General features: G+C 44.7%; 1 protein-coding gene across 3 annotated transcripts in view; it reads right to left on the minus strand.

Annotated features, from left to right (window-relative positions):
* Positions 1 to 26,245, minus strand: part of GALNT15 (polypeptide N-acetylgalactosaminyltransferase 15) — a 120,031-nt gene that overhangs the window by 27,144 nt on the left and 66,642 nt on the right. Inside the window, exons 10-11 of one of the 3 annotated variants that reach the window (XM_075315306.1) lie at positions 21,703 to 21,780; positions 5,906 to 8,493 (exon numbers count right to left, since the gene is read on the minus strand). The exons of 1 other annotated variant lie outside the window; for it this stretch is intronic. In XM_075315306.1, the coding sequence (XP_075171421.1) occupies positions 8,359 to 8,493; positions 21,703 to 21,780 (213 nt within the window). In that variant the 3' untranslated portion in view covers positions 5,906 to 8,358. Of the gene's footprint in view, positions 1 to 5,905; positions 8,494 to 21,702; positions 21,781 to 26,245 lie in introns of those variants that run through there. One more of the 3 variants, XM_075315307.1, reaches the window with a different exon arrangement.

Below are 26,245 nucleotides of genomic sequence, written 5' to 3' on the forward strand. Positions count from 1 at the left end.
AACGCATTTCTGGTGTGTTTCCACTAGTAGCATCATGATTAAGGGTGGAAACACACCAGAAACGCGTTGATGCGTATCCCATTATAGTGGATTTCTTGTGAAAATTTTGATATCCTGTGTACTTGAAATTCTCAAGAAATAAAGAAGAAACTGTTCAGTTGACTGGACTTTCCTGTGTTATTATTATTAATTATTAATATTTATTTATAGAGCACCATTGATTCCATGGTGCTGTACATGAGAAGGGGTTACATACAGAATACATACAGTCATATGAAAAAGTTTGGGCACCCCTATTAATGTTAACCTTTTTTCTTTATAACAATTTGGGGTTTTGCAACAGCTATTTAAGTTTCATATATCTAATAACTGATGGACTGAGTAATATTTCTGGATTGAAATGAGGTTTATTGTACTAACAGAAAATGTGCAATCCGCATTTAAACAAAATTTGACCGGTGCAAAAGTATGGGCACCCTTATTAATTTCTTGATTTGAACACTCCTAACTACTTTTTACTGACTTACTAAAGCACTAAATTGGTTTTGTAACCTCATTGAGCTTTGAACTTCATAGGCAGGTGTATCCAATCATGAGAAAAGGTATTTAAGGTGGCCACTTGCAAGTTCTCCTATTTGAATCTCCTATGAAGAGTGGCATCATGGGCTCCTCAAAACAACTCTCAAATGATCTGAAAACAAAGATTATTCAACATAGTTGTTCAGGGGAAGGATACAAAACGTTGTCTCAGAGATTTAAACTGTCAGTTTCCCCTGTGAGGAACATAATAAGGAAATGGAAGAACACAGGTACAGTTCTTGTTAAGCCCAGAAGTGGCAGGCCAAGAAAAATATCAGAAAGGCAGAGAAGAAGAATCGTGAGAACAGTCAAGGACAATCCACAGACCACCTCCAAAGACCTGCAGCATCATCTTGCTGCAGATGGTGTCAATGTGCATTGGTCAACAATACAGCGCACATTGCACAAGGAGAAGCTGTATGGGAGAGTGATGCGAAAAAAGCCGTTTCTGCAAGCACGCCACAAACAGAGTCGCCTGAGGTATGCAAAAGCACATTTGGACAAGCCAGTTACATTTTGGAAGAAGGTCCTGTGGACTGATGAAACAAAGATTGAGTTGTTTGGTCATACAAAAAGGCGTTATACATGGAGGGGAAAAAACACGGCATTTCAAGAAAAGCACTTGCTACCCACAGTAGAATTTGGTGGAGGTTCCATCATGCCTTGGGGCTGTGTGGCCAATGCTGGCACCGGGAATCTTGTTAAAGTTGAGGGTCGCATGGATTCAACTCAGTATCAGCAGATTCTTGACAATAATGTGCAAGAATCAGTGACGAAGTTCAAGTTACGCAGTGGATGGATATTTCAGCAAGACAATGATCCAAAACACCGCTCCAAATCTATTCAGGCATTCATGCAGAGGAACAATTACAATGTTCTGGAATGGCCATCCCAGTCCCCAGACCTGAATATCATTGAACATCTGTGGGATGATTTGAAGCGTGCTGTCCATGCTCGGCGACCATCAAACTTAACTGAACTGGAATTGTTTTGTAAACAGGAATGGTCAAATATACCTTCATCCAGGATCCAGGAACTCATTAAAAGCTACAGGAAGCGACTAGAGGCTGTTATTTTTGCAAAAGGAGGATCTACAAAATATTAATGTCACTTTTATGTTGAGGTGCCCATAATTTTGCACCAGTCAAATTTTGTTTAAATGCGGATTGCACATTTTCTGTTAGTACAATAAACCTCATTTCAATCCAGAAAAATTACTCAGTCCATCAGTTATAAGATATATGAAACTGAAATAGCTGTTGCAAAAACCCAAATTGTTATAAAGAAAAAAGGTTAACATTAATAGGGGTGCCCAAACTTTTTCATATGACTGTATACAAGTTACAATAGACAGACTAGTACAGAGGGAAGAGGACCCTGCCCTTGCGGGCTTACATTCTATAGGATTTTGGGGAGGAGACAGTAGGTGAGGTGTAGGTCGGGCGGCAGCTCTGCACGGTGGTCGGGCGGCAGCTCTGCACGGTGGTGAGGCGGCAGCTCCGCACGGTGGTGAGGCTGCAGCTCCGCACGGTGGTGAGGCGGCAGCTCCGCATGGTGGTGAGGCTGCAGCTCCGCACGATGTCTTTGTAACACATCTATATGCCGGGTCCTCCAGAGTCAGAAAGCCTCTTTGAAGTGGCACTATAATAGATGCCCGAAAAATGCAAAATTCTTGCATAATAACCTAAATCAACCCGTGGCAACTCTATTATGGAAGACATTTTACAAACTTACTATTAACTTCATGTTTTTTTACTAGCCACATAAATACAATATTAAAGTAGTATATAACAACATAGAGAATTCTCCAGAAAAATGTTCCAACGTTCTCTCTAGTTTAACAAGTGTGAGTAATCTAAGTTTAATAGTCAAATATGGATGTTTAATATATTGCAGTAAAGTGGGTGGTAAAATTTGTTTTGGTGACATGCGCTGGTTTTATAACTTGGCCTGGCACAGTTCATTGTAAAGTTGCCAAAACATTACACTTGTGTTTTTTTGGTATGTAGAGGATGATGTTCGGGTACCATGGTTTTGGCCAGCTACACTGTAACCATTCCTTACACTGACCACTGACATTTACAGTGTGCAATTTATTTGTCCAAATGAAAAGAAAGATTACTTTTCTCTGAGCCGTGTGCTGAACTGTGAGGATTGGAACCATTGCCAGGAGATCATATTTCAAAGTGACACAAATCCAGAGCAATTGAAAACAGGAGAAAATGAATCTGTTTATTGTTTGATGCCAAAGAGTAGTAGTGACTGCAGGTTCATAAACAGGTGGATTCAAGAGTAGACAATAATAATAAAAATAATAATATTTATTTATATAGCGCCAATATATTTTTCAGTACATTACAATTTTTCATATTACTTAAATATACGTCATATGTCGTGAAGGGGTTAAGTCATAGGTAGTGTCCCTTGCTTTGGGTTCGCACGCCCACAGACAATCAACTTCAAGTCCCCTGAGGGGACTAGTAAATACAGTACTATAAAAAGTGAAAAAGAAAGTTTTTAAAAATAGGAGGGAAAAAAATAAAAAAAAGTTCAAAATCACCTCCTTTTGTCCCATTGAAATTAAAACAATTAAACAAATGCACATATTTAGTATCGCTGCATTTAGAAGTGTCCGATCTATCAAAATATAAAATCTATCAAAATATAAACTAAATTAATCTGATCGGTGAACAGCATAACAAAAAATAAATAAAAAATGCCAGAATTAAGGTTTTTTTGGCTGCCGCAACATAGCAATAACATTCAATAAGAGTCGCTCAAAACACCTACCCAAACATGGTATCAGTATAAACATCAGCCCGGGGTGCAAAATATAAGCCATCACTGAGCCCCGGACCCTGAAAATGACAATGGTACGGTTCTTGGAAAATGGCAACAAAAGCACCATTTGTATATATATATATATATATATATATATATATATATATATATATATATACTTGGTATCTATGTACAGTGCCTACAAGTAGTATTCAACCCCCTGCAGATTTAGCAGGTTTCAACATTCGGAATTAACTTGGCATTGTGACATTTGGACTGTAGATCAGCCTGGAAGTGTGAAATGCACTGCAGCAAAAAAGAATGTTATTTCTTTTTTTATTTAAATTGTGAAAAGTTTATTCAGAGGGTCATTTATTATTCAACCCCTCAATCCACCAGAATTCTGTTTGGTTCCCCTAAAGTATTAAGAAGTATTTCAGGCACAAAGAACAATGAGCTTCACATGTTTGGATTAATTATCTCTTTTTCCAGCCTTTTCTGACTAATTAAGACCCTCCCCAAACTTGTGAACAGCACTCATACTTGGTCGACATGGGAAAGACAAAAGGAGCATTCCAAGGCCATCAGAGACAAGATCGTGGAGGGTCACAAGGATGGCAAGGGGTACAAAACCCTTTCCAAGGAGTTGGGCCTACCTGTCTCCACTGTTGGGAGGATCATCCGGAAGTGGAAGGCTTATGGAGCTACTGTTAGTCTTCCACGGCCTGGACAGCCTTTGAAAGTTTCCACCCGTGCCGAGGCCAGGCTTGTCCAAAGAGTCAAGGCTAACCCAAGGACAACAAGGAAGGAGCTCCGGGAAGATCTCATGGCAGTGGGGACATTGGTTTCAGTCAATACCATAAGTAACGTACTCCACCGCAATGGTCTCCGTTCCAGACGAGCCCGTAAGGTACCTTTACTTTCAAAGCGTCATGTCAAGGCTCGTCTACAGTTTGCTCATGATCACTTGGAGGACTCTGAGACAGACTGGTTCAAGGTTCTCTGGTCTGATGAGACCAAGATCGAGATCTTTGGTGCCAACCACACACGTGACGTTTGGAGACTGGATGGCACTGCATACGACCCCAAGAATACCATCCCTACAGTCAAGCATGGTGGTGGCAGCATCATGCTGTGGGGCTGTTTCTCAGCCAAGGGGCCTGGCCATCTGGTCCGCATCCATGGGAAGATGGATAGCACGGCCTACCTGGAGATTTTGGCCAAGAACCTCCGCTCCTCCATCAAGGATCTTAAGATGGGTCGTCATTTCATCTTCCAACAAGACAACGACCCAAAGCACACAGCCAAGAAAACCAAGGCCTGGTTCAAGAGGGAAAAAAATCAAGGTGTTGCAGTGGCCTAGTCAGTCTCCTGACCTTAACCCAATTGAAAACTTGTGGAAGGAGCTCAAGATTAAAGTCCACATAAGACACCCAAAGAACCTAGATAACTTGGAGAAGATCTGCATGGAGGAGTGGGCCAAGATAACTCCAGAGACCTGTGCCGGCCTGATTAGGTCTTATAAAAGACGATTATTAGCTGTAATTGCAAACAAGGGTTATTCCACCACAAAATATTAAACCTAGGGGTTGAATAATAATTGACCCACACTTTTATGTTGAAAATTTATTAAAATTTAACTGAGCAACATAACTTGTTGGTTTGTAAGATTTATGCATCTGTTAATAAATCCTGCTCTTGTTTGAAGTTTGCAGGCTCTAACTTATTTGCATCTTATCAAACCTGCTAAATCTGCAGGGGGTTGAATACTACTTGTAGGCACTGTACTTGTACTGGAGGATCATACTGCCAGGTCAGTTTTACCATATAATGAACATGGTAAATGAATTACAAAAAATAAATCATTGTGGAATTGGACTTTTTTATATATATATATATATATATATATATATATATATATATATATATATATATACATATATATTTATATTTATTTTTATATATATATATATATATATATATATATATATATATATATATATATATATATATATACACACATACACACTGTTTTCCAGTACCCTGTGTAGTAACATGAATGGTCTCATCCAAAAGTACAGCTCTTCCCACAAAAACAATCCCTCATATGGTTATATTGACAGAAAAAATAAAAAAGTTATGGCTCTTGGAAAGGGGAGGGGACTAAGGCACAAAAGTGGAAAATGGCCTGGGGTGAAGGGGTTAAGATGCATAATTAAAAATATAACTGAATATTATCATTTTAAAAAACAACCTTGAATTATAGATATTACATCATCTGTACATGTGGGGCTCCCATGTAGTATGCATGCTTAAAGCTTAAGCTTAACCTTAATAAGACCAGTAAGCCCAAAGCTTCAGTCATTATTTTTCAGACTCCAGATCTGAAATCCCTTAGCATTCCTTGCAGGTGCAATGTTCTTATGAACTAGTACCTATTTTGCAATGCAATAAAAAAATAAACACCTCATTCCGCCGACTGCTTAAATATGCTGCCATAGGTATTGCGAATGCAGCACTGGAACACAAGAGACTCAAACAAATATTACAACTGCAATATAATATGTACTTTATTTACAAAGTTACTTAGCATTTGAATTTCATAAAAATACACTGTACAAAAAAGGAATATTTACCGTATGTACAAGAAGTACCATATATCCATTTGTCATATGCAAGTGTTAGTACAACTTAACCACATGTTATTTACAATGTCATACAAATATATAAAGTGTTACCCACTCTTTAAAATTAGAAAAACATTTTGCTTTATTGACAGAAAAACATAGTCGTTAGTCTATTTACATTTTCCTCACCTACTTTTTAATTATCAGACTCTATTCTACAGGTTTGAATGCATTAGTGTTTGCATGAAGGGGTTTTCCTAGAATTCACATTTTAGAGAAAGTACAATTATATTAATAATCTTTTGATGATGCTGAGTGGCTTGCAAGTGGCTTCTTAACTAAAAGCATCCCCAGCTCCTCTTTTTATTAGCCAGTCTGGCACAGTGCCATTGTTGTCGCATGATTCACATATAACATCGCACCGGCTAATCAGAAGAAGATCCGTAGATTCTGGCAGGTAGGAGGTGGTTAGCAGATCTTCAGTCCGACGGCCATAGTTCGACCCAGCACTGAGAATCGACTCGCACTATTTTTAAAACTATTATCACTTATCCACAGGATAGTCACCAAGTGTATGATCTTTGGAGGCATCGCCATACTGACCTACTGTTATGTTTAGTGAAGTGATGGCCAAAAATGTGTGCAACGGCTTTTTGGGGTTTACCGAGATAGACTCTGTACTCGGTTATCGTCATTAGTCAATACACTTCATTTAGACCGGCGACATACATGCTCCAATGCCACTAAATTTAAATGGGAATTCTTGTGATTAGTTAGTCCTTTCAGTAGGGTCTCTAGCAATCAGAAATGTCAATTCTGGGAAGACCGTTTTAAGTGACAAAATGATGAATTTATAAAGTGATTGCATCAAAGATCGCTAAGACGAATATCTCCTTCCAACAATAATCTTTAAGTGATGTGTGAACATTAGGGCAGTTGGTATACTACAAAGAAAGTCTAATCTTATGCCCTACTATATAGTGACTAGAAATAATTCCTGCCAATGACTCAATTATGACCCTAATAGGAACATGAATGTTGATTCATAGTTTTGTCCAAAAACTAAGTAATCCATGGTTAATGCACAGCAGTACATATAGGAGCAGACACAGATAGTATTGAGACTCAATGTAAGAAACATAATATGGACCTCATGTAATCTACAGTCATGGCCAAAAGTATTCACACTAGAGATGAGTGAACCTGAGGTTCAAGGTTCGGGTTCAGAAATCGACTAAAAAAACAAAGTTCGTGTTTGAAATTTGAGTGAGTTACGAGTGCAAACCACTCAAGCGAGCAGCACTGTAATTTTTGCATTGTGTGTCTGTGTGTGCCACGCTAAGCAAGGAGAAAAGAAAGCGAAGAGAACTCTCTGAGGCCAAGAAAACCAAAATAGTTAAAAAATAACAATCTCAAGGTTACAAGTCCGTCTACAGAGATCATGATGTTCCTTTGTCCATGGTGTGCAACAAAATCAAGAAGTTTACAAGCCATAGTACTGTAGCTAAACTCCTTGGACATGGACGGCAGACAAAAATTGATGAAAGGTTGCAAAGCAGAATAGTCCGAATAGTGCATAGGCAGCCCCAATCAACTTCCCAAAAAATTCAAGTTGTCCTGCAGGCTCAGGGTGCATCGGTGTTATCCCGAACTGTTTGTTGACATTTGTACAAAATGAAACGCTATGGTAGGAGACCCAGGAGGACCCCACTGATAACACAGAGACATAAAAAAGCTAGACTGCAGTTTGTCAAAATGTACATGAGTAAGCCAAAATCCTTCTGGGAAAGCGTCTTATGGACAAATGAAACCAAGACTGAGCTTAACGAAAATGGAATTAGGCGCGCATAGAAAAAACAGGGTATTTACAGTAAATTATGGTGGAGGTTCAAAGGAAATAAACATGTGTATGACAAAAAGTGTAATTGCAATAATTTTCTGGAAGGAATACTGCATTTTCTGAAACAATTTCAAGGATGTCAACACTTTCGGCCATGATTTTATAGCTTGTTAGCTTATTGAGTGTAAGATGCTCATCCTACGGTAAGCTCCTTTTTAGCAGGGCTTTCATTGTTATGTGTTCTGAAAGATTTTAATTTAGCCTTAAATATTATCCCTGAAATTGTCAATAGGAAGTTACTTTCGGTTAGGTCCTTTTGTCTACAGGGTCCCTATTTAGATACACAAGCTGCTCATGCAAGATATGAAGTCAATACATAAAGATATTGTTTCACCCATATGTAAAGCTGGAAGACTGTGCTACAACAGTAGAATCTTAATGCACTACACTTGTATTTTGGACCCCCAATGAAGATTCCTAAAATATCAGTCAAATTAGAATACAACTCGTAAAAGCTGCATCATGATTGGTTCATTTTGGGATGATTTTCCAGATTTGGTTCCTTTGGCTATAATGACATGGTTTAATGAACAAAAGTATGTTGCCAGTCTGTGTTTTCCTTGGTGCCATGCACTTGCCAGTAGGAATGTGAATCATCAGTCCAACCTGCAAAAGAAAATAATATCACAGAATTTATATAAATCCTGATTTATAAGAAATGCTAATTATATAACTTTAAAAATCGACATGTATTATTATTACGGTACTTAAATATCATTTTAGATACACAATTTTACATAGTATGGTGATTGAAGATTTAATCACTTATAAGCCTAGAAATGTACTTTATTAGCGGAATAAAGTAAAAGGTAAATAATTGCTTTATGTGACAACAATGTAATACAATGTATACAACATAGGGTAAACTCTAAAGGAAACAAATTTAATATTCTTAAGATAGGGAGTAGTGATGGGCGAACCCGAACTGTGAAAGTCCGGATCCACACAGTTTCAAAAGTATTCGGGTGCCGGACCCAGAGTTCTCAGGGAACTCCGGCTAATGATCGGGGTCTGGCAACTCAGGAAATGAAAAAAAAAGAAAGGAAAAATAAAAATACAGCAAGCGCGCTATACTTACCGAGTCTCCGGCACGGCTGTAACTGCTTCCAGGTCGCTCACTCTTCTTCCAGGGCCGCTTATTATTGCTTATCCATATTCACTGCCTCCCCTGCCCACCGGCAGTCCTGGAGTCTGTGATTGGTTTCAGTCAGACGTGTCCCAAGCCTGTGTAACTGTGTCTGACTGCAACCAATCACACGTGCTGCCTGTGGGTCACTATTGTGTTGTAAAAGAAACAAAAAATTGGCGTAGGGTCCCCCCGTATTATGATACCCAGCACAGATAAGATAAAGCTCCATGCGCTTATCTTGACTGTGTATCAATATAAAAGGAACCACATGCGGCTTTTTTTTTTTACTATTTAAATAAATAATAAAAAAAAAAAACAGTGTGCGGTCCCAACCAATTGTGATACCCAGGCATGATAAAGCTCAACAACTGGGGGCTGGTGATCTCAGGCTGTGGAGACTTATGTTTATTGGCCCCCCAGCCTAAAAATAACAGCCTGCAGCCGCCTAGGATTGTTGCATCCATTACATGTGACAATCATGGACCCTACTCTTCCCGATTGCTCTGGTGTGGTGGTAATAAGCGTAATAAGGGGTTAATACCAGCTCACACTAACACTAAGACCTAGATTAATAATGGGAGGCATCTATGAGACCCTCCCCATTACTAATCTGTAAGTGAAAAGAAATAAACACAAATACCGAAAAAATCCTTTATTTGAAATAAAATGCACAAAAGACCCTCTTTCACCAATTTATGAACCCCAAAAGCAATCAGGTCCGACTTACATCATGTAATGTTTTTCCTTAGCTCCAAAAGAGCTGGAAATTAAATGACTGCTTATAAATTGGAGATCAAAATTAGAGAACAATGTATGATCATTTGCTTTTTTTCCAGAAATAATGTAATCTACATTGATCAACATTTGAAGTTTTTTTGTAAGAAATACACCATGCCACTAGAACAGTATGTTACAAAAGATCCAAAGTTTATCAAAATAAAACCTTTATTTTGCCCAAAACAGTATGATCATAATTAGAGAACAACAATGACTGTAGCACGGAGAAAGATTATAACTACATTTTCTGAAGGTAACAACAATCACCAATCAGTAGGAAGTGTACAGGCCATTGCTTTGAATGACTTTAGCACATCTGCGGCCACAGGACATCACTAGTCTCTCACACTGCTCTGGTGTGATTTTGGTCCACTCTTTTTCCAGTCTCTTCCACAGTTCTTTGGCCATAACTTTGTCACCAAGGATTTTCCAGAGGTTTTCTATTGTTTAGATCAGGACTCTGGGCTGACCATATAATTGTATTCAATGTTTTCTGTTTCAAGGAATTGCTTTACCTGTTTTGCTGTGTGACAGGGGCATCGTCCTGCATGAAAATTGCTGGCTGATTGAGTGATGAACGTAAGTAAGGAACCACGTGTTGTTGAAGAAGGTTCTGATACACACTTGTATTCACTCTGCCAGGTATTGTGAGAGGTCCATCTCCGGCTGCAGAAAACATTCCCCAAACCATGACACTTCCTCCACCACCTTTCACTGACTTTTTAACACACTTTGGGTTCAGTCTTTCCCCAGTTTGTTGATGAACATAATGTTTCCCATCAGAGCCAAATGAATTAAACTTGCTTTCATCACTAAAAGGAACTGTGGACCACTATCCCCTGTCCACACAATATACTCCTCACCAAAGGTGAACCTAGCTTTTTGATTCTTTCTACTAATGAGAGATTTGGTCACTGCAGAGTGGGCTTTCAGTCCAAATGCTCTTAAACGTTGTGACACTGTATGACGAGACAGATCCTTACCTTGTTCAGTGCTGAACTGGCAAGCAATTCCAGCTGCAGTTTTGAAATGATTACCCATGGAGATTCTTCGCATTATCCTGTCCTCTTTTGCATTCGTCTTTCGACGGCGACCAGCGTTCTTGGGAGAGTTTGTGATGTTGTAAAGATGCAATATTCTTGAAATCACAGACTTAAAACAACCAATTTCTTTTGCTATGGCTGATAGGGTCACTACTTTAGCCTTCATGTGGACAACCTGCTGCTGGAGAGTTTCAGTCACTTTGGAATGGCACACCACTTTTGCAATGTGAGTGCAAACTGCAAAGTTAAGGCCGCTTTACAAGCACCGATATATCGTGCATTCGCATGTGCGATTGCACCCGCCCCCATCGTTTGTGCGTTACGGGCAATTTATTGCCAGTGTTGCACAAAGTCGTAAACCACTGTCACACGTACTTACCTTCCAAACGACCTCGCTGTGGGCGGCGAACATCCTCTTCCTGAAGGGGGAGGGAAGTTCGGCGTCACAGCGACGTCACACAGCGGCCGCCCAATAGAAGCGGAGGGGCGGAGATGAGCAGGACGTAAACATCCCGCCCACCTCCTTCCTTCCGTATTGCCGGCGGCTGCAGGTAAGCTGCAGTTCATCGTTCCCGGGGTGTCACATGGAGCGATGTGTGCTGCCTTGGGAACAATGAACAACCGGCGTGCAGAAGGACGTTCGATTTTTTTGAAAATTAATGACGTGTCAACGAGCAACGATAAGGTGAGTATTTTTGCTCGTTCACAGTCGCTTGTAGCTGTCACACGCTACGATATCTCTAACGATGCCAGATGTACGTCACTAACGACGTGACCCCGACGATATATCGTTAGATATACTGTAACGTGTAAAGCGGCCTTTAGACTGCCAGTTAAATAGAGTTTGTCAGATAATTAAGGAAATTAGCACCAGGTGCCAGATTAACACCAGAGACTTGCAGGGATCTGAAAGTGTTCTCTAATTTTGATCAGTGTTCTTTTTCATTTATCTCATTTACATTTTTATTATGTTTTTTGGAATAAATTCTATTTATGTAATAAGCTTAAAATACTGCAAGTTTACTCATGTCAGGATATAATCACATAGGACTACACAATGACCTTAACATTTAGGAAATTATGTGTTGTTCTCTATATTTTGATCTACAGTGTATTTTTGTAAAATAAACTCATCAACATTAAAATTGCAATACCAAGACAGAAAAGTTATTGAATTATAAAAATCACAGGATTGATAAATATGTTAATGTTAAGCCAATAATAAAAAATTGCAAACCAAGTTTTCAAAACATCTCAATTTATTCAGTATTTATTCAGTATTTTTCCTCCTTGATGTTACAATGTTGAGGACTGTAGCCAGAACTATGCACACTCCTTGTAATGCTTTTAATAATAATCAGCTACATAATGTAGAACAATTGTCTGAGATGATAGTCTTTCACATATAAAGCATGGAGGCTTGTGAACCAGTTTTATTGAGTTTCTTCTGAAGGTTTACAAGCCTATAAAGTTCAGATACTTGAATGCGCAAATCTGTAAAAATGTAAGAAATGTACTATATGTAGAAAGAGAATGTCTAAATACTGCTTCAAATAAAGATACTTTGTGTATATTGTATCTTTTAACATTAGTAATAGTGTCTAAAATACCAATTGTAGTAGTGTTAGCAAATAAAAAATATTTTGATAATTCTAAAATTAAAAAGGTTTTTTTAACCTTTTCATGTTTTTAGTGTTTGAACTTATCAAAAAATGTAAAAGATTTTCAGAATGTTAACAAAATATCACACAAGGGAGATATGTTAGAAAATAGAAAAGTAAAATTACTCAAACCTTTAATCATCATCAATGGAGGTCCCAATGATCTGTTTACCCCCTCCAGCAAAGATACACCACCGATGTCTTCATAAGGTGCAGACAATCACTGACCTCAGGGGTCACACATCATACATCATTACTGAGTTCTACTGTGATGCCCTGGCAAAACCAGGTTGTCACAGAGGCTGCACAAATCTCTCAGGTGCAAGACTCCATCCTCTTTGACATACCAACACAAACCCACACCCAAGTGCACAACACCAGCGAGTAAAACCTAGTCATCCCCCATGACAATAGGGACACACCAGAGGGCGGGACCAGGCGGATGGGAGCGCCCACCTAGGGGTTCTGAGGTGTTCTGGGAGGGAACAGAGACAGTAGAGTTTGAAGGAGACAGAGGAGACTTGAGTCCTGACAGTTGAGGAGTGTGGAGTGACAGCGGAGTCAGGGGTTGGGGCCCCTGGACTACCGAACTCCTGACTAGGTGGCAGACGGCAAACAGGACCACAGGTGACGGAGATCCGGTCGCGGGAGACCTTAAGTGGACCGGGGCAGGGTTGTAGTCCGCCGGTGCCGACACCGGGAATCCGGTCTGGAGGACGGGCACAGTCGGGGTGCCTGGACCCTAGGGCGAGGAAGGTTTCAAGCCCCTTGTCAATTAGCCAGCCGAGGACAAGGTTCCAGACCTTCTTCCAGCAGTAAGCTCAGAGAGTGCAACGGATGCCTAACGCGGGGGATAGGGTGTCCGCCAGAACCCAGAGAGATCCCACGGGTCAGATTTTGCGGGCCACAGCTCCCAACATAGAAAGTTACCGGGAGTGTACTTTCCCATTTCATGGGGAGTTGTCCCATTGAAGACACAAACACTGAGTGTAGGAGGAAGGGACCCCTGTTTGCTTCACCAGGGTGTGAGACCTGAATGCACTCGCCGGAGGCTACCGGTCACTGGCAATTTGGTTTACCACTGGACTCTGTGTGCAATCCTTTGGAACTGTGAGTACACCATTCACCCCCGGTCCAACCCTGCATGACATTCTCCGCAGCCATTACTCCTGCTCACCTAGGCCCCGGGACAACACCTCCGCAACCTGTGGGGAGGGATTCCATTCTGCTGCCCACCACTCCATCAGCCCCGGGCGTCCCATCACCAGGCAGCGGTGGTGCTACCAACTTTCACCGCAACCCACGGGTGGCGTCACTGACAAACTATTCCCCTGTAAATACACTCTTCCTATGGTTGTGAGGATGGACGGCTGCACGAGCTCGGGTCTGGCTGCCACTCGAGCCACAGTAACGAACCCGGATCCGAGCACACCCCTTGCAGTGTTCTGGCCCCCGTCCGCAACACTACCACTTTAATACACCTATTAACCCCTTCACGACCAATGATGTACCTATATGTCATTGGTCGTGTATGTCCCTTTAATGCGGGCTCGTGCGGCAGCCTGCATTATGCCCCACACATGTCGGCTGATCTGATCAGCTGACATGTGCAGGATACAGGGCTGGTGGATCAAAAATCCACCCGTGCCTGTTAACCAGTTAAATCCCGCTGTCAATCTATGACAATGGGATTTAACATACGTCGGTAGGGAGCGTGCCATTCCCAGCTGCCATCGGCGACCCCGTGACGTGATCACAGGGTGCCGATGGGTTACCATGACAGCTGTTGGTCGTCTGATGATGCCTGTTGCTATCATGACGGAGCTGATGCATCGCTCTGAACAGCCGACGCAATCAAACAATGCAGGCTTCAAGTCCCCAAAAGGGACTGATGCCTGCTTTACACGCTTCAATAAATCTTTCAATCCGTCGTCGGGGTCAAGTTGTAAGTGACGCACATCCTGCATCGTTCGTGACGTATTTGCGTGTGACACCTACTGCAATCAAGATTGAACGAAAATACGGTGATCGCATACACGTAGTTTATTCTTCATACATTGGACGTTTTATTGTATGAATCTAGTCAATTGAAACGTGTGACATCCCTCATACGATTTTGATGTCTGAGGCTATGTGCGCAGGTGTGCGCTCTGCACCGCAGCTTAAAAAAGGTCTGCTTCAGAGCGCAGCTGAAAAGCTGCGTTCTGAAGCGCCTCACAATGTCTGTCATTCACTAATCTCTGTCAGTCCGTCACTATCTCTGTCCCTCACTCTCTGTCCATGTCGGTCTATCCCTCTTACCCCCTCTCTCATACTCACCGATCTCCGATCCCCGGCCCGGCTCTGCACGGCATTCACACTGCTCCGGCGGCTTTTACTGTTTTGAAAAAGCCGGCCGCCCATTAAACAATCTCGTATTCCCTGCTTTCCCCGCCCACTGTAACTATGATTGGTTACAGTAAGACACGCCCCCACGCTGAGTGACAGGTGTCACACTGCACCCAATCACAGCAGCCGGTGGGCGTGTTTATACTGTGCAGTGAAATAAATAATTAAAAAAAACGGCGTGCGGTCCCCCCCAATTTTAAAACCAGCCAGATAAAGCCATACGGCTGAAGGCTGGTATTCTCAGGATGGGGAGCTCCACGTTATGGGGAGCCCCCCAGCCTAACAATATCAGCCAACAGCCGCCCAGAATTGCCGCATACATTAGATGCGACAGTTCTGGGACTGTACCCGGCTCTTCCCGATTTGCCCTGGTGCGTTGGCAAATCGGGGTAATAAGGAGTTATTGGCAGCCCATAGCTGCCAATAAGTCCTAGATTAATCATGTCAGGCGTCTATGAGACACCTTCCATGATTAATCTGTAAATTACAGTAAATAAACACACACAGCTGAAAAAAACCTTTATTAGAAATAAAAAACACAAACATATACCCTGGTTAACCACTTTAATTAGCCCCAAAAAGCCCTCCATGTCCGGCGTAATCCAGGATGGTCCAGCGTCGCATCCAGCGCTGCTGCATGGAGGTGACCGGAGCTGCAGCAGACACAGCCGCTCCGGTCACCTCCACACAGCAAATGAAGAGAGCCGCGCGATCAGCTGAGCTGTCACTGAGGTTACCCGCTGTCACTGGATCCAGCGGTGGATGCAGCGGTGGCCGCGGGTAACCTCAGTGACAGCTCAGCTGATCGCGCTACTCACCTCAGTTGCTGCGTGGAGGTGAGAGGAGCAGCGGTGAGTAGCGCGCTCAGCTGAGCTGTCACTGAGGTTACCCGCGGCCACCGCTGCATCCACCGCTGGATCCAGTGACAGCGGGTAACCTCAGTGACAGCTCAGCTGATCGCGCGGCTGTCTTCATTAGCTGTGTGGAGGTGACAGGAGCGGCTGTGTCTGCTGCAGCTCCGGTCACCTCCATGCAGCAGCGCTGGAAGCGACGCTGCATCATCCTGGAGTACGCCGGACAAGGAGGGCTTTTTGGGGCTGATTAAAGTGGTGAACCAGGGTATATGTTTGTGTTTTTTATTTATAATAAAGGATTTTTTCGGGCGTGTGTGTGTTTATTTACTGTAATTTACAGATTAATCATGGAAGGTGTCTCATAGACACCTGACATGATTAATCTAGGACTTATTGGCAGCTATGGGCTGCCAATAACTCCTTATTACCCCGATTTGCCAACGCACCAGGGGAAATCGGGAAGAGCCGGGTACAGTCCCAGAACTGTCGCATCTAATGTATGCGGCAATTCTGGGCGGCTGCTGACTGATATTGTTAGGCTGGGGGGCTCCCCATAACGTGGAGCTCCCCATCCTGAGAATACCAGCCTTCAGCCGTATGGCTTTATCTGGCTGGTTTTAAAATTGGGGGGGACCGCACGCCGTTTGTTTTAATTATTTAATTATTTATTTCACTGCACAGTATAGACACACCCACCGGCTGCTGTGATTGGGTGCAGTGTGACACCTGTCACTCAGCGTGGGGGGCGTGTCTCACTGTAACCAATCATAGGCGCCGGTGGGCGGGGAAAGCAGGGAATACGAGATTGTTTAATGGGCGGCCGGCTTTTTCAAAACAGTAAAAGCCGCCGGAGCAGTGTGAACGCCGTGCAGAGCCGGGGATCGGGGATCGGTGAGTATGAGAGAGGGCTGCTCAATTAACTTACTCAGGAGTTTAGCGGTCACCGGTGAGTCCTTCACAGGTGACCGCTAATCAGGACGCGACACAGACAGAGCCGCAGCATGACAATGAAGTCGGGTGAGGTTCACCCGAGTTCATTCTGACAGTGCGGCTCTGTCTGTGTCTGCTGTCATCTGCCATTCAGCTCTGCTACATGGCTGTCTGTGGCTGCTGTCAGCGGCCATGTAGCAGAGCTGAATGGCAGATGACATAGTAAAAACGCATCTCTACACATTACACACGCTTGGCAAGTCAATAAATAAAAAAAAAAAAAGGATGCCCAATGCATACGTCACAGAACACATGATCTAAAGGATCACACACAAAATTGATCAATTTAACATAGACTACTAACGCTCGTGTGACAGCTAATGAACGACCTACGTGCAATCTCATTCAATCGCATATACGACCTGGGCGTGTCACATCGCATACGAGATCGCACACCTAATTGTAAGGTGTAAAGCTGGCTTAATAAAATCACTAAAACATGTAAAAAAGTTTGAAAAAATATGAAAAAAAACAACCTAGAAGTTGAAATCACTTCCCTTTTCCACATTAAAAATAAAATAAAAAAATACACATATTTGCTATCGCTGCGTTCAGAAATGCCCGATCTATAAAAAATAAAATCAATTAATGTGATTGGTACATGGCGTAGTGAGGAAAAATCAAAACACCAGAATTACGTATTTTTGGTCGCTGCAAATTTGCATTAAAATGTGATAAGAGGCGATCACAACATTGCATCTACCCAACAATGAGATAATTAAAAACATCAGCTCAAGGCGCAAAAAATAAGCCATCACTGAGCCCCAGATCCCGAAAAATGAGAACGCTACGGGTCTCAGAATTTGGCAATAATTCTTGTTTTTGACAAATTTTGGACATTTTTTTCACCACTTATATATAAAAGTAAAACTATACATATGTGGTATCTACGAACTTGTACTGACCTGGCGAATCATAATGACAGGTCAGTTTTACCAAATAGTGAACATGGTAAATATAAAACGCCCAAAACAATTGTGCAATTGCACTTTATTTTGCAGATTTACTGCATTTGGAATTTTTTTCCTGTTATCCAGTACAATATGTGGCAGAATAAATGGTGTCATTAAAGAGTACAATTCGTCCCACAAAAAATAAGCCCTCATAGGGCTAAATTGATGGAAAAATAAAAGTTATGGCTCTTGGAAGAAGGGGAAGAAATGAAAGTGAAAAACAGAAAATCGCCCGGGGCGAAGGGGTTAAGCTATGCCAGAGGCAGGGCTTAAAAAGCTGCAAGCTACTGTAATACTAATTATTTGCTAAAGTCCCTTAGTAGAACTAAAAACTCAGCTCATTATAAGTTATAAACAAGCATGTTGAATGCAAGAAAGAAAACAATCTAAAACTTTCTTTTTATTGTCCAAGATAAAAATTGTTTTGAAGTGTTTTTATTACACACAAGCAGTAAAACATATAAAAGATACATTAATTTGCTATCAATGTAAACCCACAGAATTGAGTTTGCATGTCTTGTGCACCATCAAATATATAAAGCTGAGTGTACAGTATGCATGAATGTGTGTGTGTATATCCGCTAAAGGAATCTGCACTGTCTTATTTACAATCACAACATTTTGCACAGACACTCTTTTTGACTCAGGGAACGTCATAGACTATATTTTGAGGGGAAAATTTAACCCCGCGCTTTACAGTTATTTGCCAAAAAACCTGCTTACATTAAAGTCAATGGACCTTGGAGCTACAGGTCATTTATAGGAGCTGTGATTGGTTGCTATAGGCAATAATGGACATTCTTATTATAAGTCAGCTTATGTGTGAGGTAATATGATGTCAGTAGAGACAGCCACACTCAGACACACATAGAGACACACAGAGATAGACACACACCGGAACAGACACACAGAGACTGATAGACAGAGACAGAGAGACACAGAGTCATACACACAGAGAAAGACACAGACAGACACACACACAGACAGAGACACACAGAGACAGACACACACAGAGACAGAGAGAAACAGAGACAGACACACAGACAGAGAGACACAGAGACAGAGAGACACAGAGACAGAGAGACACAGAGACAGAGATACACGCACACACACCTACAGATACAGAAACACACAGACAGATACACAGACACACACAGAGACAGACACACACAGAGACAGAGAGAAACAGAGACAGACACACAGACAGAGAGACAGAGAGACACAGAGACAGAGACACACAGAGACAGACACACACGCACACACACCTACAGATACAGAAACACACAGACAGATACACAGACAGACACACACAGAGACAGACACACACAGAGACAGACACACACAGAGACAGACACAGAGACAGACACAAAGAGACAGAGAGACAGAAACAGACACACAGAGACAGACAGAGACAGACACGAACAGAGACACACAGAGACGGAGACACACAGAGCCCAAGACAGACAGACACAAAGAGACAGAGACACGCAGAGAAAGAGACACGCAGAGAAAGAGACACGCAGAGACAGACACACACAGAGACAGACACACACAGAGACAGACACACACAGAGACAGACACACACAGAGACAGAGAAACAGAAACACACAGAGACAGACACACACAGAGACAAAGAGAAACAGAGACAGACACACACACACACACAGAGAGACACAGACACAGAGACAGACACACAGAGACAAAGAGAAACAGAGACAGACACACATATAAACTAAGACAGATACACAAAGACAGAGACACACAGAGACAGACACACACATAGACACACACACACACCGACACGCAGAGACAGACACACACAGAGACAGACACACACAGAGACAGACACACACAGAGACAGACACACACAGAGACAGAGAAACAGACACACACAGAGACAGACACACACAGAGACAAAGAGAAACAGAGACAGACACACACACACACACACAGAGAGAGACACAGACACAGAGACAGACACACAGAGACAAAGAGAAACAGAGACAGACACACATATAAACTAAGACAGATACACAAAGACAGAGACACACAGAGACAGACACACACATAGACACACACACACACCGACACGCAGAGACAGACACACACAGAGACAGACACACACAGAGACAGACACACACAGAGACAGAGAAACAGACACACACAGAGACAGACACACACAGAGACAAAGAGAAACAGAGACAGAAACACACAGAGACAGACACACACAGAGACAGACACACACAGACAGACACACAGAGAAACAGACACAGAGAAACAGACACACACAGAGACAGACACACACAGAGACAGAGAGAAACAGAGACATACACACAGACAGAGAGACACCGACACAGAGACACACAGAGACACAGAGAAACAGACACAGACACACACATAAAGACAGACAGATACACAAAGACAGAGACACACAGAGACAGAGACACACAGAGACACACACACACACCGTCAGATACAGAAACACACAGACAGATACACAGACACACGCAGAGACAGACACACAGATACAGACATACACAGAGACAGACACACTCAGAGACAGACACAAAGAGACAGACACACAGAGAGACAGAAACAGACACACAGAGACAGACACACACAGAGACAGACACGAACAGAGACACAGACACAGAGACACACAGAGAAGGAGACACACAGAGCCCAAGACAGACAGACATACAGAGACAGAGACATACAAAGAAAGACACGCAGAGAAAGAGACACGCAGAGAAAGAGACACGCAGTGAGACACACAGAGACAGACACACACACACACAGAGACAAACACACAGAGACAGACACACAGAGACAGACAGACACACACAGAGACAGACAGACAGAGAAACAGACACACAGAGAAACAGACACACACAGAGACAGAGAGAAACAGAGACATACACACAGACAGAGAGACACCGACACAGACACACACAGAGACAGACACACACAGAGACAGACACACTCAGAGACAGACACAAAGAGTCAGACACACAGAGAGACAGAAACAGACACACAGAGACATACACACACAGAGACAGACACGAACAGAGACACAGACACAGAGACACACAGAGAAGGAGACACACAGAGCCCAAGACAGACAGACATACAGAGACAGAGACATACAAAGAAAGACACGCAGAGAAAGAGACACGCAGAGAAAGAGACATGCAGAGAGACACACAGAGACAGACACACACAGAGACAGACACACAGAGAAACAGACACACAGAGAAACAGACACACAGAGAAACAGACACACACAGAGACAGACACACACACAGAGACAGACACACACACAGAGACAGACAGACAGACACACACACACACACACACACACACACACACAGACAGACATGAACAGAGAAACAGACATAAATAGAGAAACAGAGACAAAGAGACAGAAACACACAGAGAGACACAGAGACAGACACACACGAAGACAGAGACACACAGAGACCAAGACAGACACAGACAGATACATAGAGACAGACACACAGAGAGACAGACACATATAGACTAAAAATGGTATGGAATTTTAGAGTTTGGGAATAAATAAAAAAAAACAAATTTTATATATATATATATATATATATATATATTACAATGGCCAGAATTCTAAGCCAGAAAGGGGATAATGAATATATGAGTGCTAGAGTTGAGCGAGTATGAAATATTCGTGTTCGCGATACTTGTAACGAGTACTGTGTAATACTTGTGAGTCGACCATCAGGGTTTTCAGTAGGGGTACTCTGGTGCCGGGACTACGGATACTTTACTCTCGATGGCGTTATCACAGGTGGTCGGTCCCGGCTTCGTGCCCTGGGCGCTCACTCTGCGGCTGTGGAATGGGGTTCAGGGATGATTTTGGGGATATACGTGACGCCACCTGTGGTATCTGGTAAGCGGGATATACCAGCGCTGCCCGCGGCCGACCTCTGAGGTGATGGTGACGGCAGCTTAAGATCTCTCAGCTCCCCACAGGTGGAGATTTCTTACCTCAGGGTGGCGGGTCGCTGACCAGGAGGGAAGCGACCGAGCGGTGATGGCTGCCTTCTTCTCTGACGTCGCAGGGTCCTGTCGAACAGCGGAGAGACGACACACCGAGTCTATATCAGCTTAAACAAGTCCTTTTTACTGGCATCTGGTTTGTTTTGCACAGTTCACAGCAGCAACAGTTCAGTTACCAGAAGGCCAATGGTCACAAGTTTCGGAGGAGATTTGATGACAAAGTCTCTCTCTGAGGTAACCTTTCTTTGTTTCTTTCTCGGTCTCTGCTCTGAGGGCTCTGTGACTCCCTCTTTAACCCACTAGTTAGTCTCGTCACTGTTTTTTCCAGGGGTCTGATGCTGCACGATTTCTTTATCTATCCCGCAACAGCGTCGTGAACTCGGCTTGGGGTTAGTAGTCAGACTCTTGATGGGTACCGGGACTCCTCTTATTTAGGATCCCAGGTTAATGGTCAATGGTTTTGGGGATAAACCTGACAAACCTCCTCGGTCCCGTTATACCGGTGTCGACCTGAACTCTTCAGCCGGCTCTCGCCAGACCTAAAGTGTCCCCTTTCCGTCTGGGTTACCCCTTTTCCAGTGTCTTTCTTTTCTTTTGGGGTACCCTCACTCAGGACGTCGGGCCTATGTTATTTCTAGCCCTTCTTTCAGTCATCAATTTACTCTTATCTCTTCTTGTCACTCCTTACTGACTGACTGTTAACTCCCTAACTGTCACCCAGTCGTCCTGGCAACCACGGCGTGTCTCACGTTCAGCTAGGCTCCACCCCCCTATGGACCTACTATATAAACAGTCCCAGGAATATGAAGGTAGGGGCTGCTGAGTCAATGTTACTCAATCTATATATATAATTGCCTTATTCTGTCTGTCTGTCTGTCTGTCTGTCATGCTCCAAAATTGTGTCCTTACGGTGACACAAAGCTGATTGGCCGCTGGGCTCGCCATGGCCCCGCCCCCCCCCACGGATTGGCCTCTCGCCCCGGCTCTCTGCAGGCCCCGCCCCCCTCACGCAATGCACGCTCGCTCTGGCCCAACTGACACGGAGCTCCGACTCCCAGGTGAGTACACACACACACATCAGATCACACTCACTCTCACACACACCTCACACATCACATCCACACACTCACAACATCCTGGGATATCGCTTGCTTCTACACCGGCTCCGTCACGATCCCAGCAGCGCCAGACATAACCTTGCGATGCTGGGATCTTGACGGAGCCCGTGAACGCTGGTAACCATTATACACATCGGGTAACTAAGGTCCCTTGGTTACCCGATGTGTATCATAGTTACCAGTGTACACCGGCTCCGTCACGATCCCAGCAGCGCCAGACATAACCTTGTGATGCTGGGATCTTGACGGAGGCCGTGAACGCTGGTAACCATTATACACATCGGGTAACTAAGCTCCCTTGGTTAACCGATGTGTATCATAGTTACCAGTGTACACCAGCTCCGTCACGATCCCAGCAACGCCAGACATAACCTTGCCATGCTGGGATTGTGACGGAGCCGGTGAACGCTGGTAACCATTATACACATCGGGTAACTAAGGTCCCTTAGTTACCCGATGTGTATCATAGTTACCAGCGTACACCGGCTCCCGGTACACATGTGCAGGGAGCCGGCATTATACTCTTCTCCCCCCAGGACTACTCCTCCTATTACAGTCCTCCTATTATACTCCTCTCTGAGTATAATAGGAGAACTATTATAGCATGGGGTATGTAGCACGATGGGGGGTGCGCAGCATGGGGGATGTAACACGATGGGGAGTGCGCAGCATGGGGGATGTAGCACGATGGGGAGTGCGCAGCATGGGGGATGTAGCACGATGGGGAGTGCGCAGCATGGCGGATGTAGCACGATGGGGGGTGCGCAGCATGGGGGATGGAGCACGATGGGGGGTGCGCAGCATGGGGGATGGAGCATGATGGGGAGTGCGCAGCATGGAGGATGGAGCACGATGGGGAGTGCACAGCATTGAGGATGGAGCACGATGGGGAGTGCGCAGCATGGGGGATGGAGCACGATGGGGGGTGCGCAGCATGGGGGATGGAGCACGATGGGGAATGCGCAGCGGCTCCCGGTACACATGTGCAGGGAGCCGGCATTATACTCCTCTCCCCCCAGGACTACTCCTCCTATTACAGTCCTCCTATTATACTCCTCTCTGAGTATAATAGGAGAACTATTATAGCATGGGGGATGTAGTACGATGGGGGGTGCGCAGCATGGGGGATGTAGCACGATGGGGTGCGCAGCATGGGGGATGTAGCACGATGGGGAGTGCGCAGCATGGGGGATGTAGCACGATGGGGAGTGCGCAGCATGGGGGATGTAGCACGATGGGGAGTGCGCAGCATGGGGGATGTAGCACGATGGCGGGTGCGCAGCATGGGGGATGTAGCACGATGGGGTGTGCGCAGCATGGGGGATGTAGTACGATGGGGGATGTAGCACAATGGGGGATGTAGCACGATGGGGGGTGCGCAGCATGGGGGATGTAGCACGATGGGGAGTGCGCAGCATGGGGGATGTAGCACGATGGGGAGTGCGCAGCATGGGGGATATAGCACGATGGGGAGTGCGCAGCATGGCGGATGGAGCACGATGGGGGGTGCGCAGCATGGGGGATGTAGCACGATGGGGAGTGCGCAGCATGGGGGATGTAGCACGATGGGGAGTGCGCAGCATGGGGGATGTAGCACGATGGGGAGTGCGCAGCATGGGGGATGTAGCACGATGGGGGATGTAGCACGATGGGGGGTGCGCAGCATGGGGGATGTAGCACGATGGGGAGTGCGCAGCATGGGGGATGTAGCACGATGGGGAGTGCGCAGCATGGCGGATGGAGCACGATGGGGGGTGCGCAGCATGGGGGATATAGCACGATGGGGGGTGCGTAGCATGGGGGATGGAGCATGATTGGGAGTGCGCAGCATGGAGGATGGAGCACGATGGGGAGTGCGCAGCATGGAGGATGGAGCACGATGGGGAGTGCGCATCACGGGGGATGGAGCACGATGGGGAGTGCGCAGCATGAAGGATGGAGCACGATGGGGAGTGCGCAGCATGGGGGATGGAGCACGATGGGGGGTGCGCAGCATGGAGGATGGAGCACGATGGGGAATGCGCAGCATAGGGGATGGGGCACGATGGGGGGTGCGCAGCATGGAGGATGGAGCACGATGGGAGGTGCACACCTCCCCCCAACACACACACACACACAGGGAACCACAAACACCGCCATACACAGACTCCCACACACACAGACAACGCTGCACACACACAACACCCAACACACAAACACCGCGGCATACATTAATATACGCACATACCGCACAACACACACATTGCACAAAACATACCTCCCCCCAAAACACACCACACCCACACAAACCGCGCAACACACACACACAACGCGACAGACACACTGCGCTCCACAAACAACGCAACACACATACAACACCGCTCTCACCCCCCGCCACACCCAGACAACACCCAGAACATGTACAGCGCCCTACACAAACACTTGGTAACTACACACAACAACATCTATATATATATATATATATATATATATATCTATATATAATTGCCTTATTCTGTCTGTCTGTCTGTCTGTCTGTCTGTCATGCTCCAAAATTGTGTCCTTACGGTGACACAAAACTGATTGGCCGCTGGGCTCGCCATGGCCCCGCCCCCCACACGGATTGGCCTCTCGCCCCGGATCTCTGCAGGCCCCGCCCCCCTCACGCAATGCACGCTCGCTCTGGCCCAACTGACACGGAGCTCCGACTCCCAGGTGAGTACACACACACACATCAGATCACACTCACTCTCACACACACCTCACACATCACATCCACACACTCACAACATCCTGGGATATCGCTTGCTTCTACACCGGCTCCGTCACGATCCCAGCAGCGCCAGACATAACCTTGCGATGCTGGGATCTTGACGGAGCCCGTGAACGCTGGTAACCATTATACACATCGGGTAACTAAGGTCCCTTGGTTACCCGATGTGTATCATAGTTACCAGTGTACACCGGCTCCGTCACGATCCCAGCAGCGCCAGACATAACCTTGCGATGCTGGGATCTTGACGGAGGCCGTGAACGCTGGTAACCATTATACACATCGGGTAACTAAGCTCCCTTGGTTACCCGACGTGTATCATAGTTACCAGTGTACACCGGCTCCGTCACGATCCCAGCAACGCCAGACATAACCTTGCGATGCTGGGATCGTGACGGAGCCGGTGAACGCTGCTAACCATTATACACATCGGGTAACTAAGGTCCCTTAGTTACCCGATGTGTATCATAGTTACCAGCGTACACCGGCTCCCGGTACACATGTGCAGGGAGCCGGCATTATACTCCTCTCCCCCCAGGACTACTCCTCCTATTACAGTCCTTCTATTATACTCCTCTCTGAGTATAATAGGAGAACTATTATAGCATGGGGGATGTAGCACGATGAGGGGTGCGCAGCATGGGGGATGTAGCACGATGGG

The sequence above is a fragment of the Anomaloglossus baeobatrachus genome, chromosome 6, assembly GCF_048569485.1.
Source record: "Anomaloglossus baeobatrachus isolate aAnoBae1 chromosome 6, aAnoBae1.hap1, whole genome shotgun sequence".
Classification (NCBI taxonomy): domain Eukaryota; kingdom Metazoa; phylum Chordata; class Amphibia; order Anura; family Aromobatidae; genus Anomaloglossus; species Anomaloglossus baeobatrachus.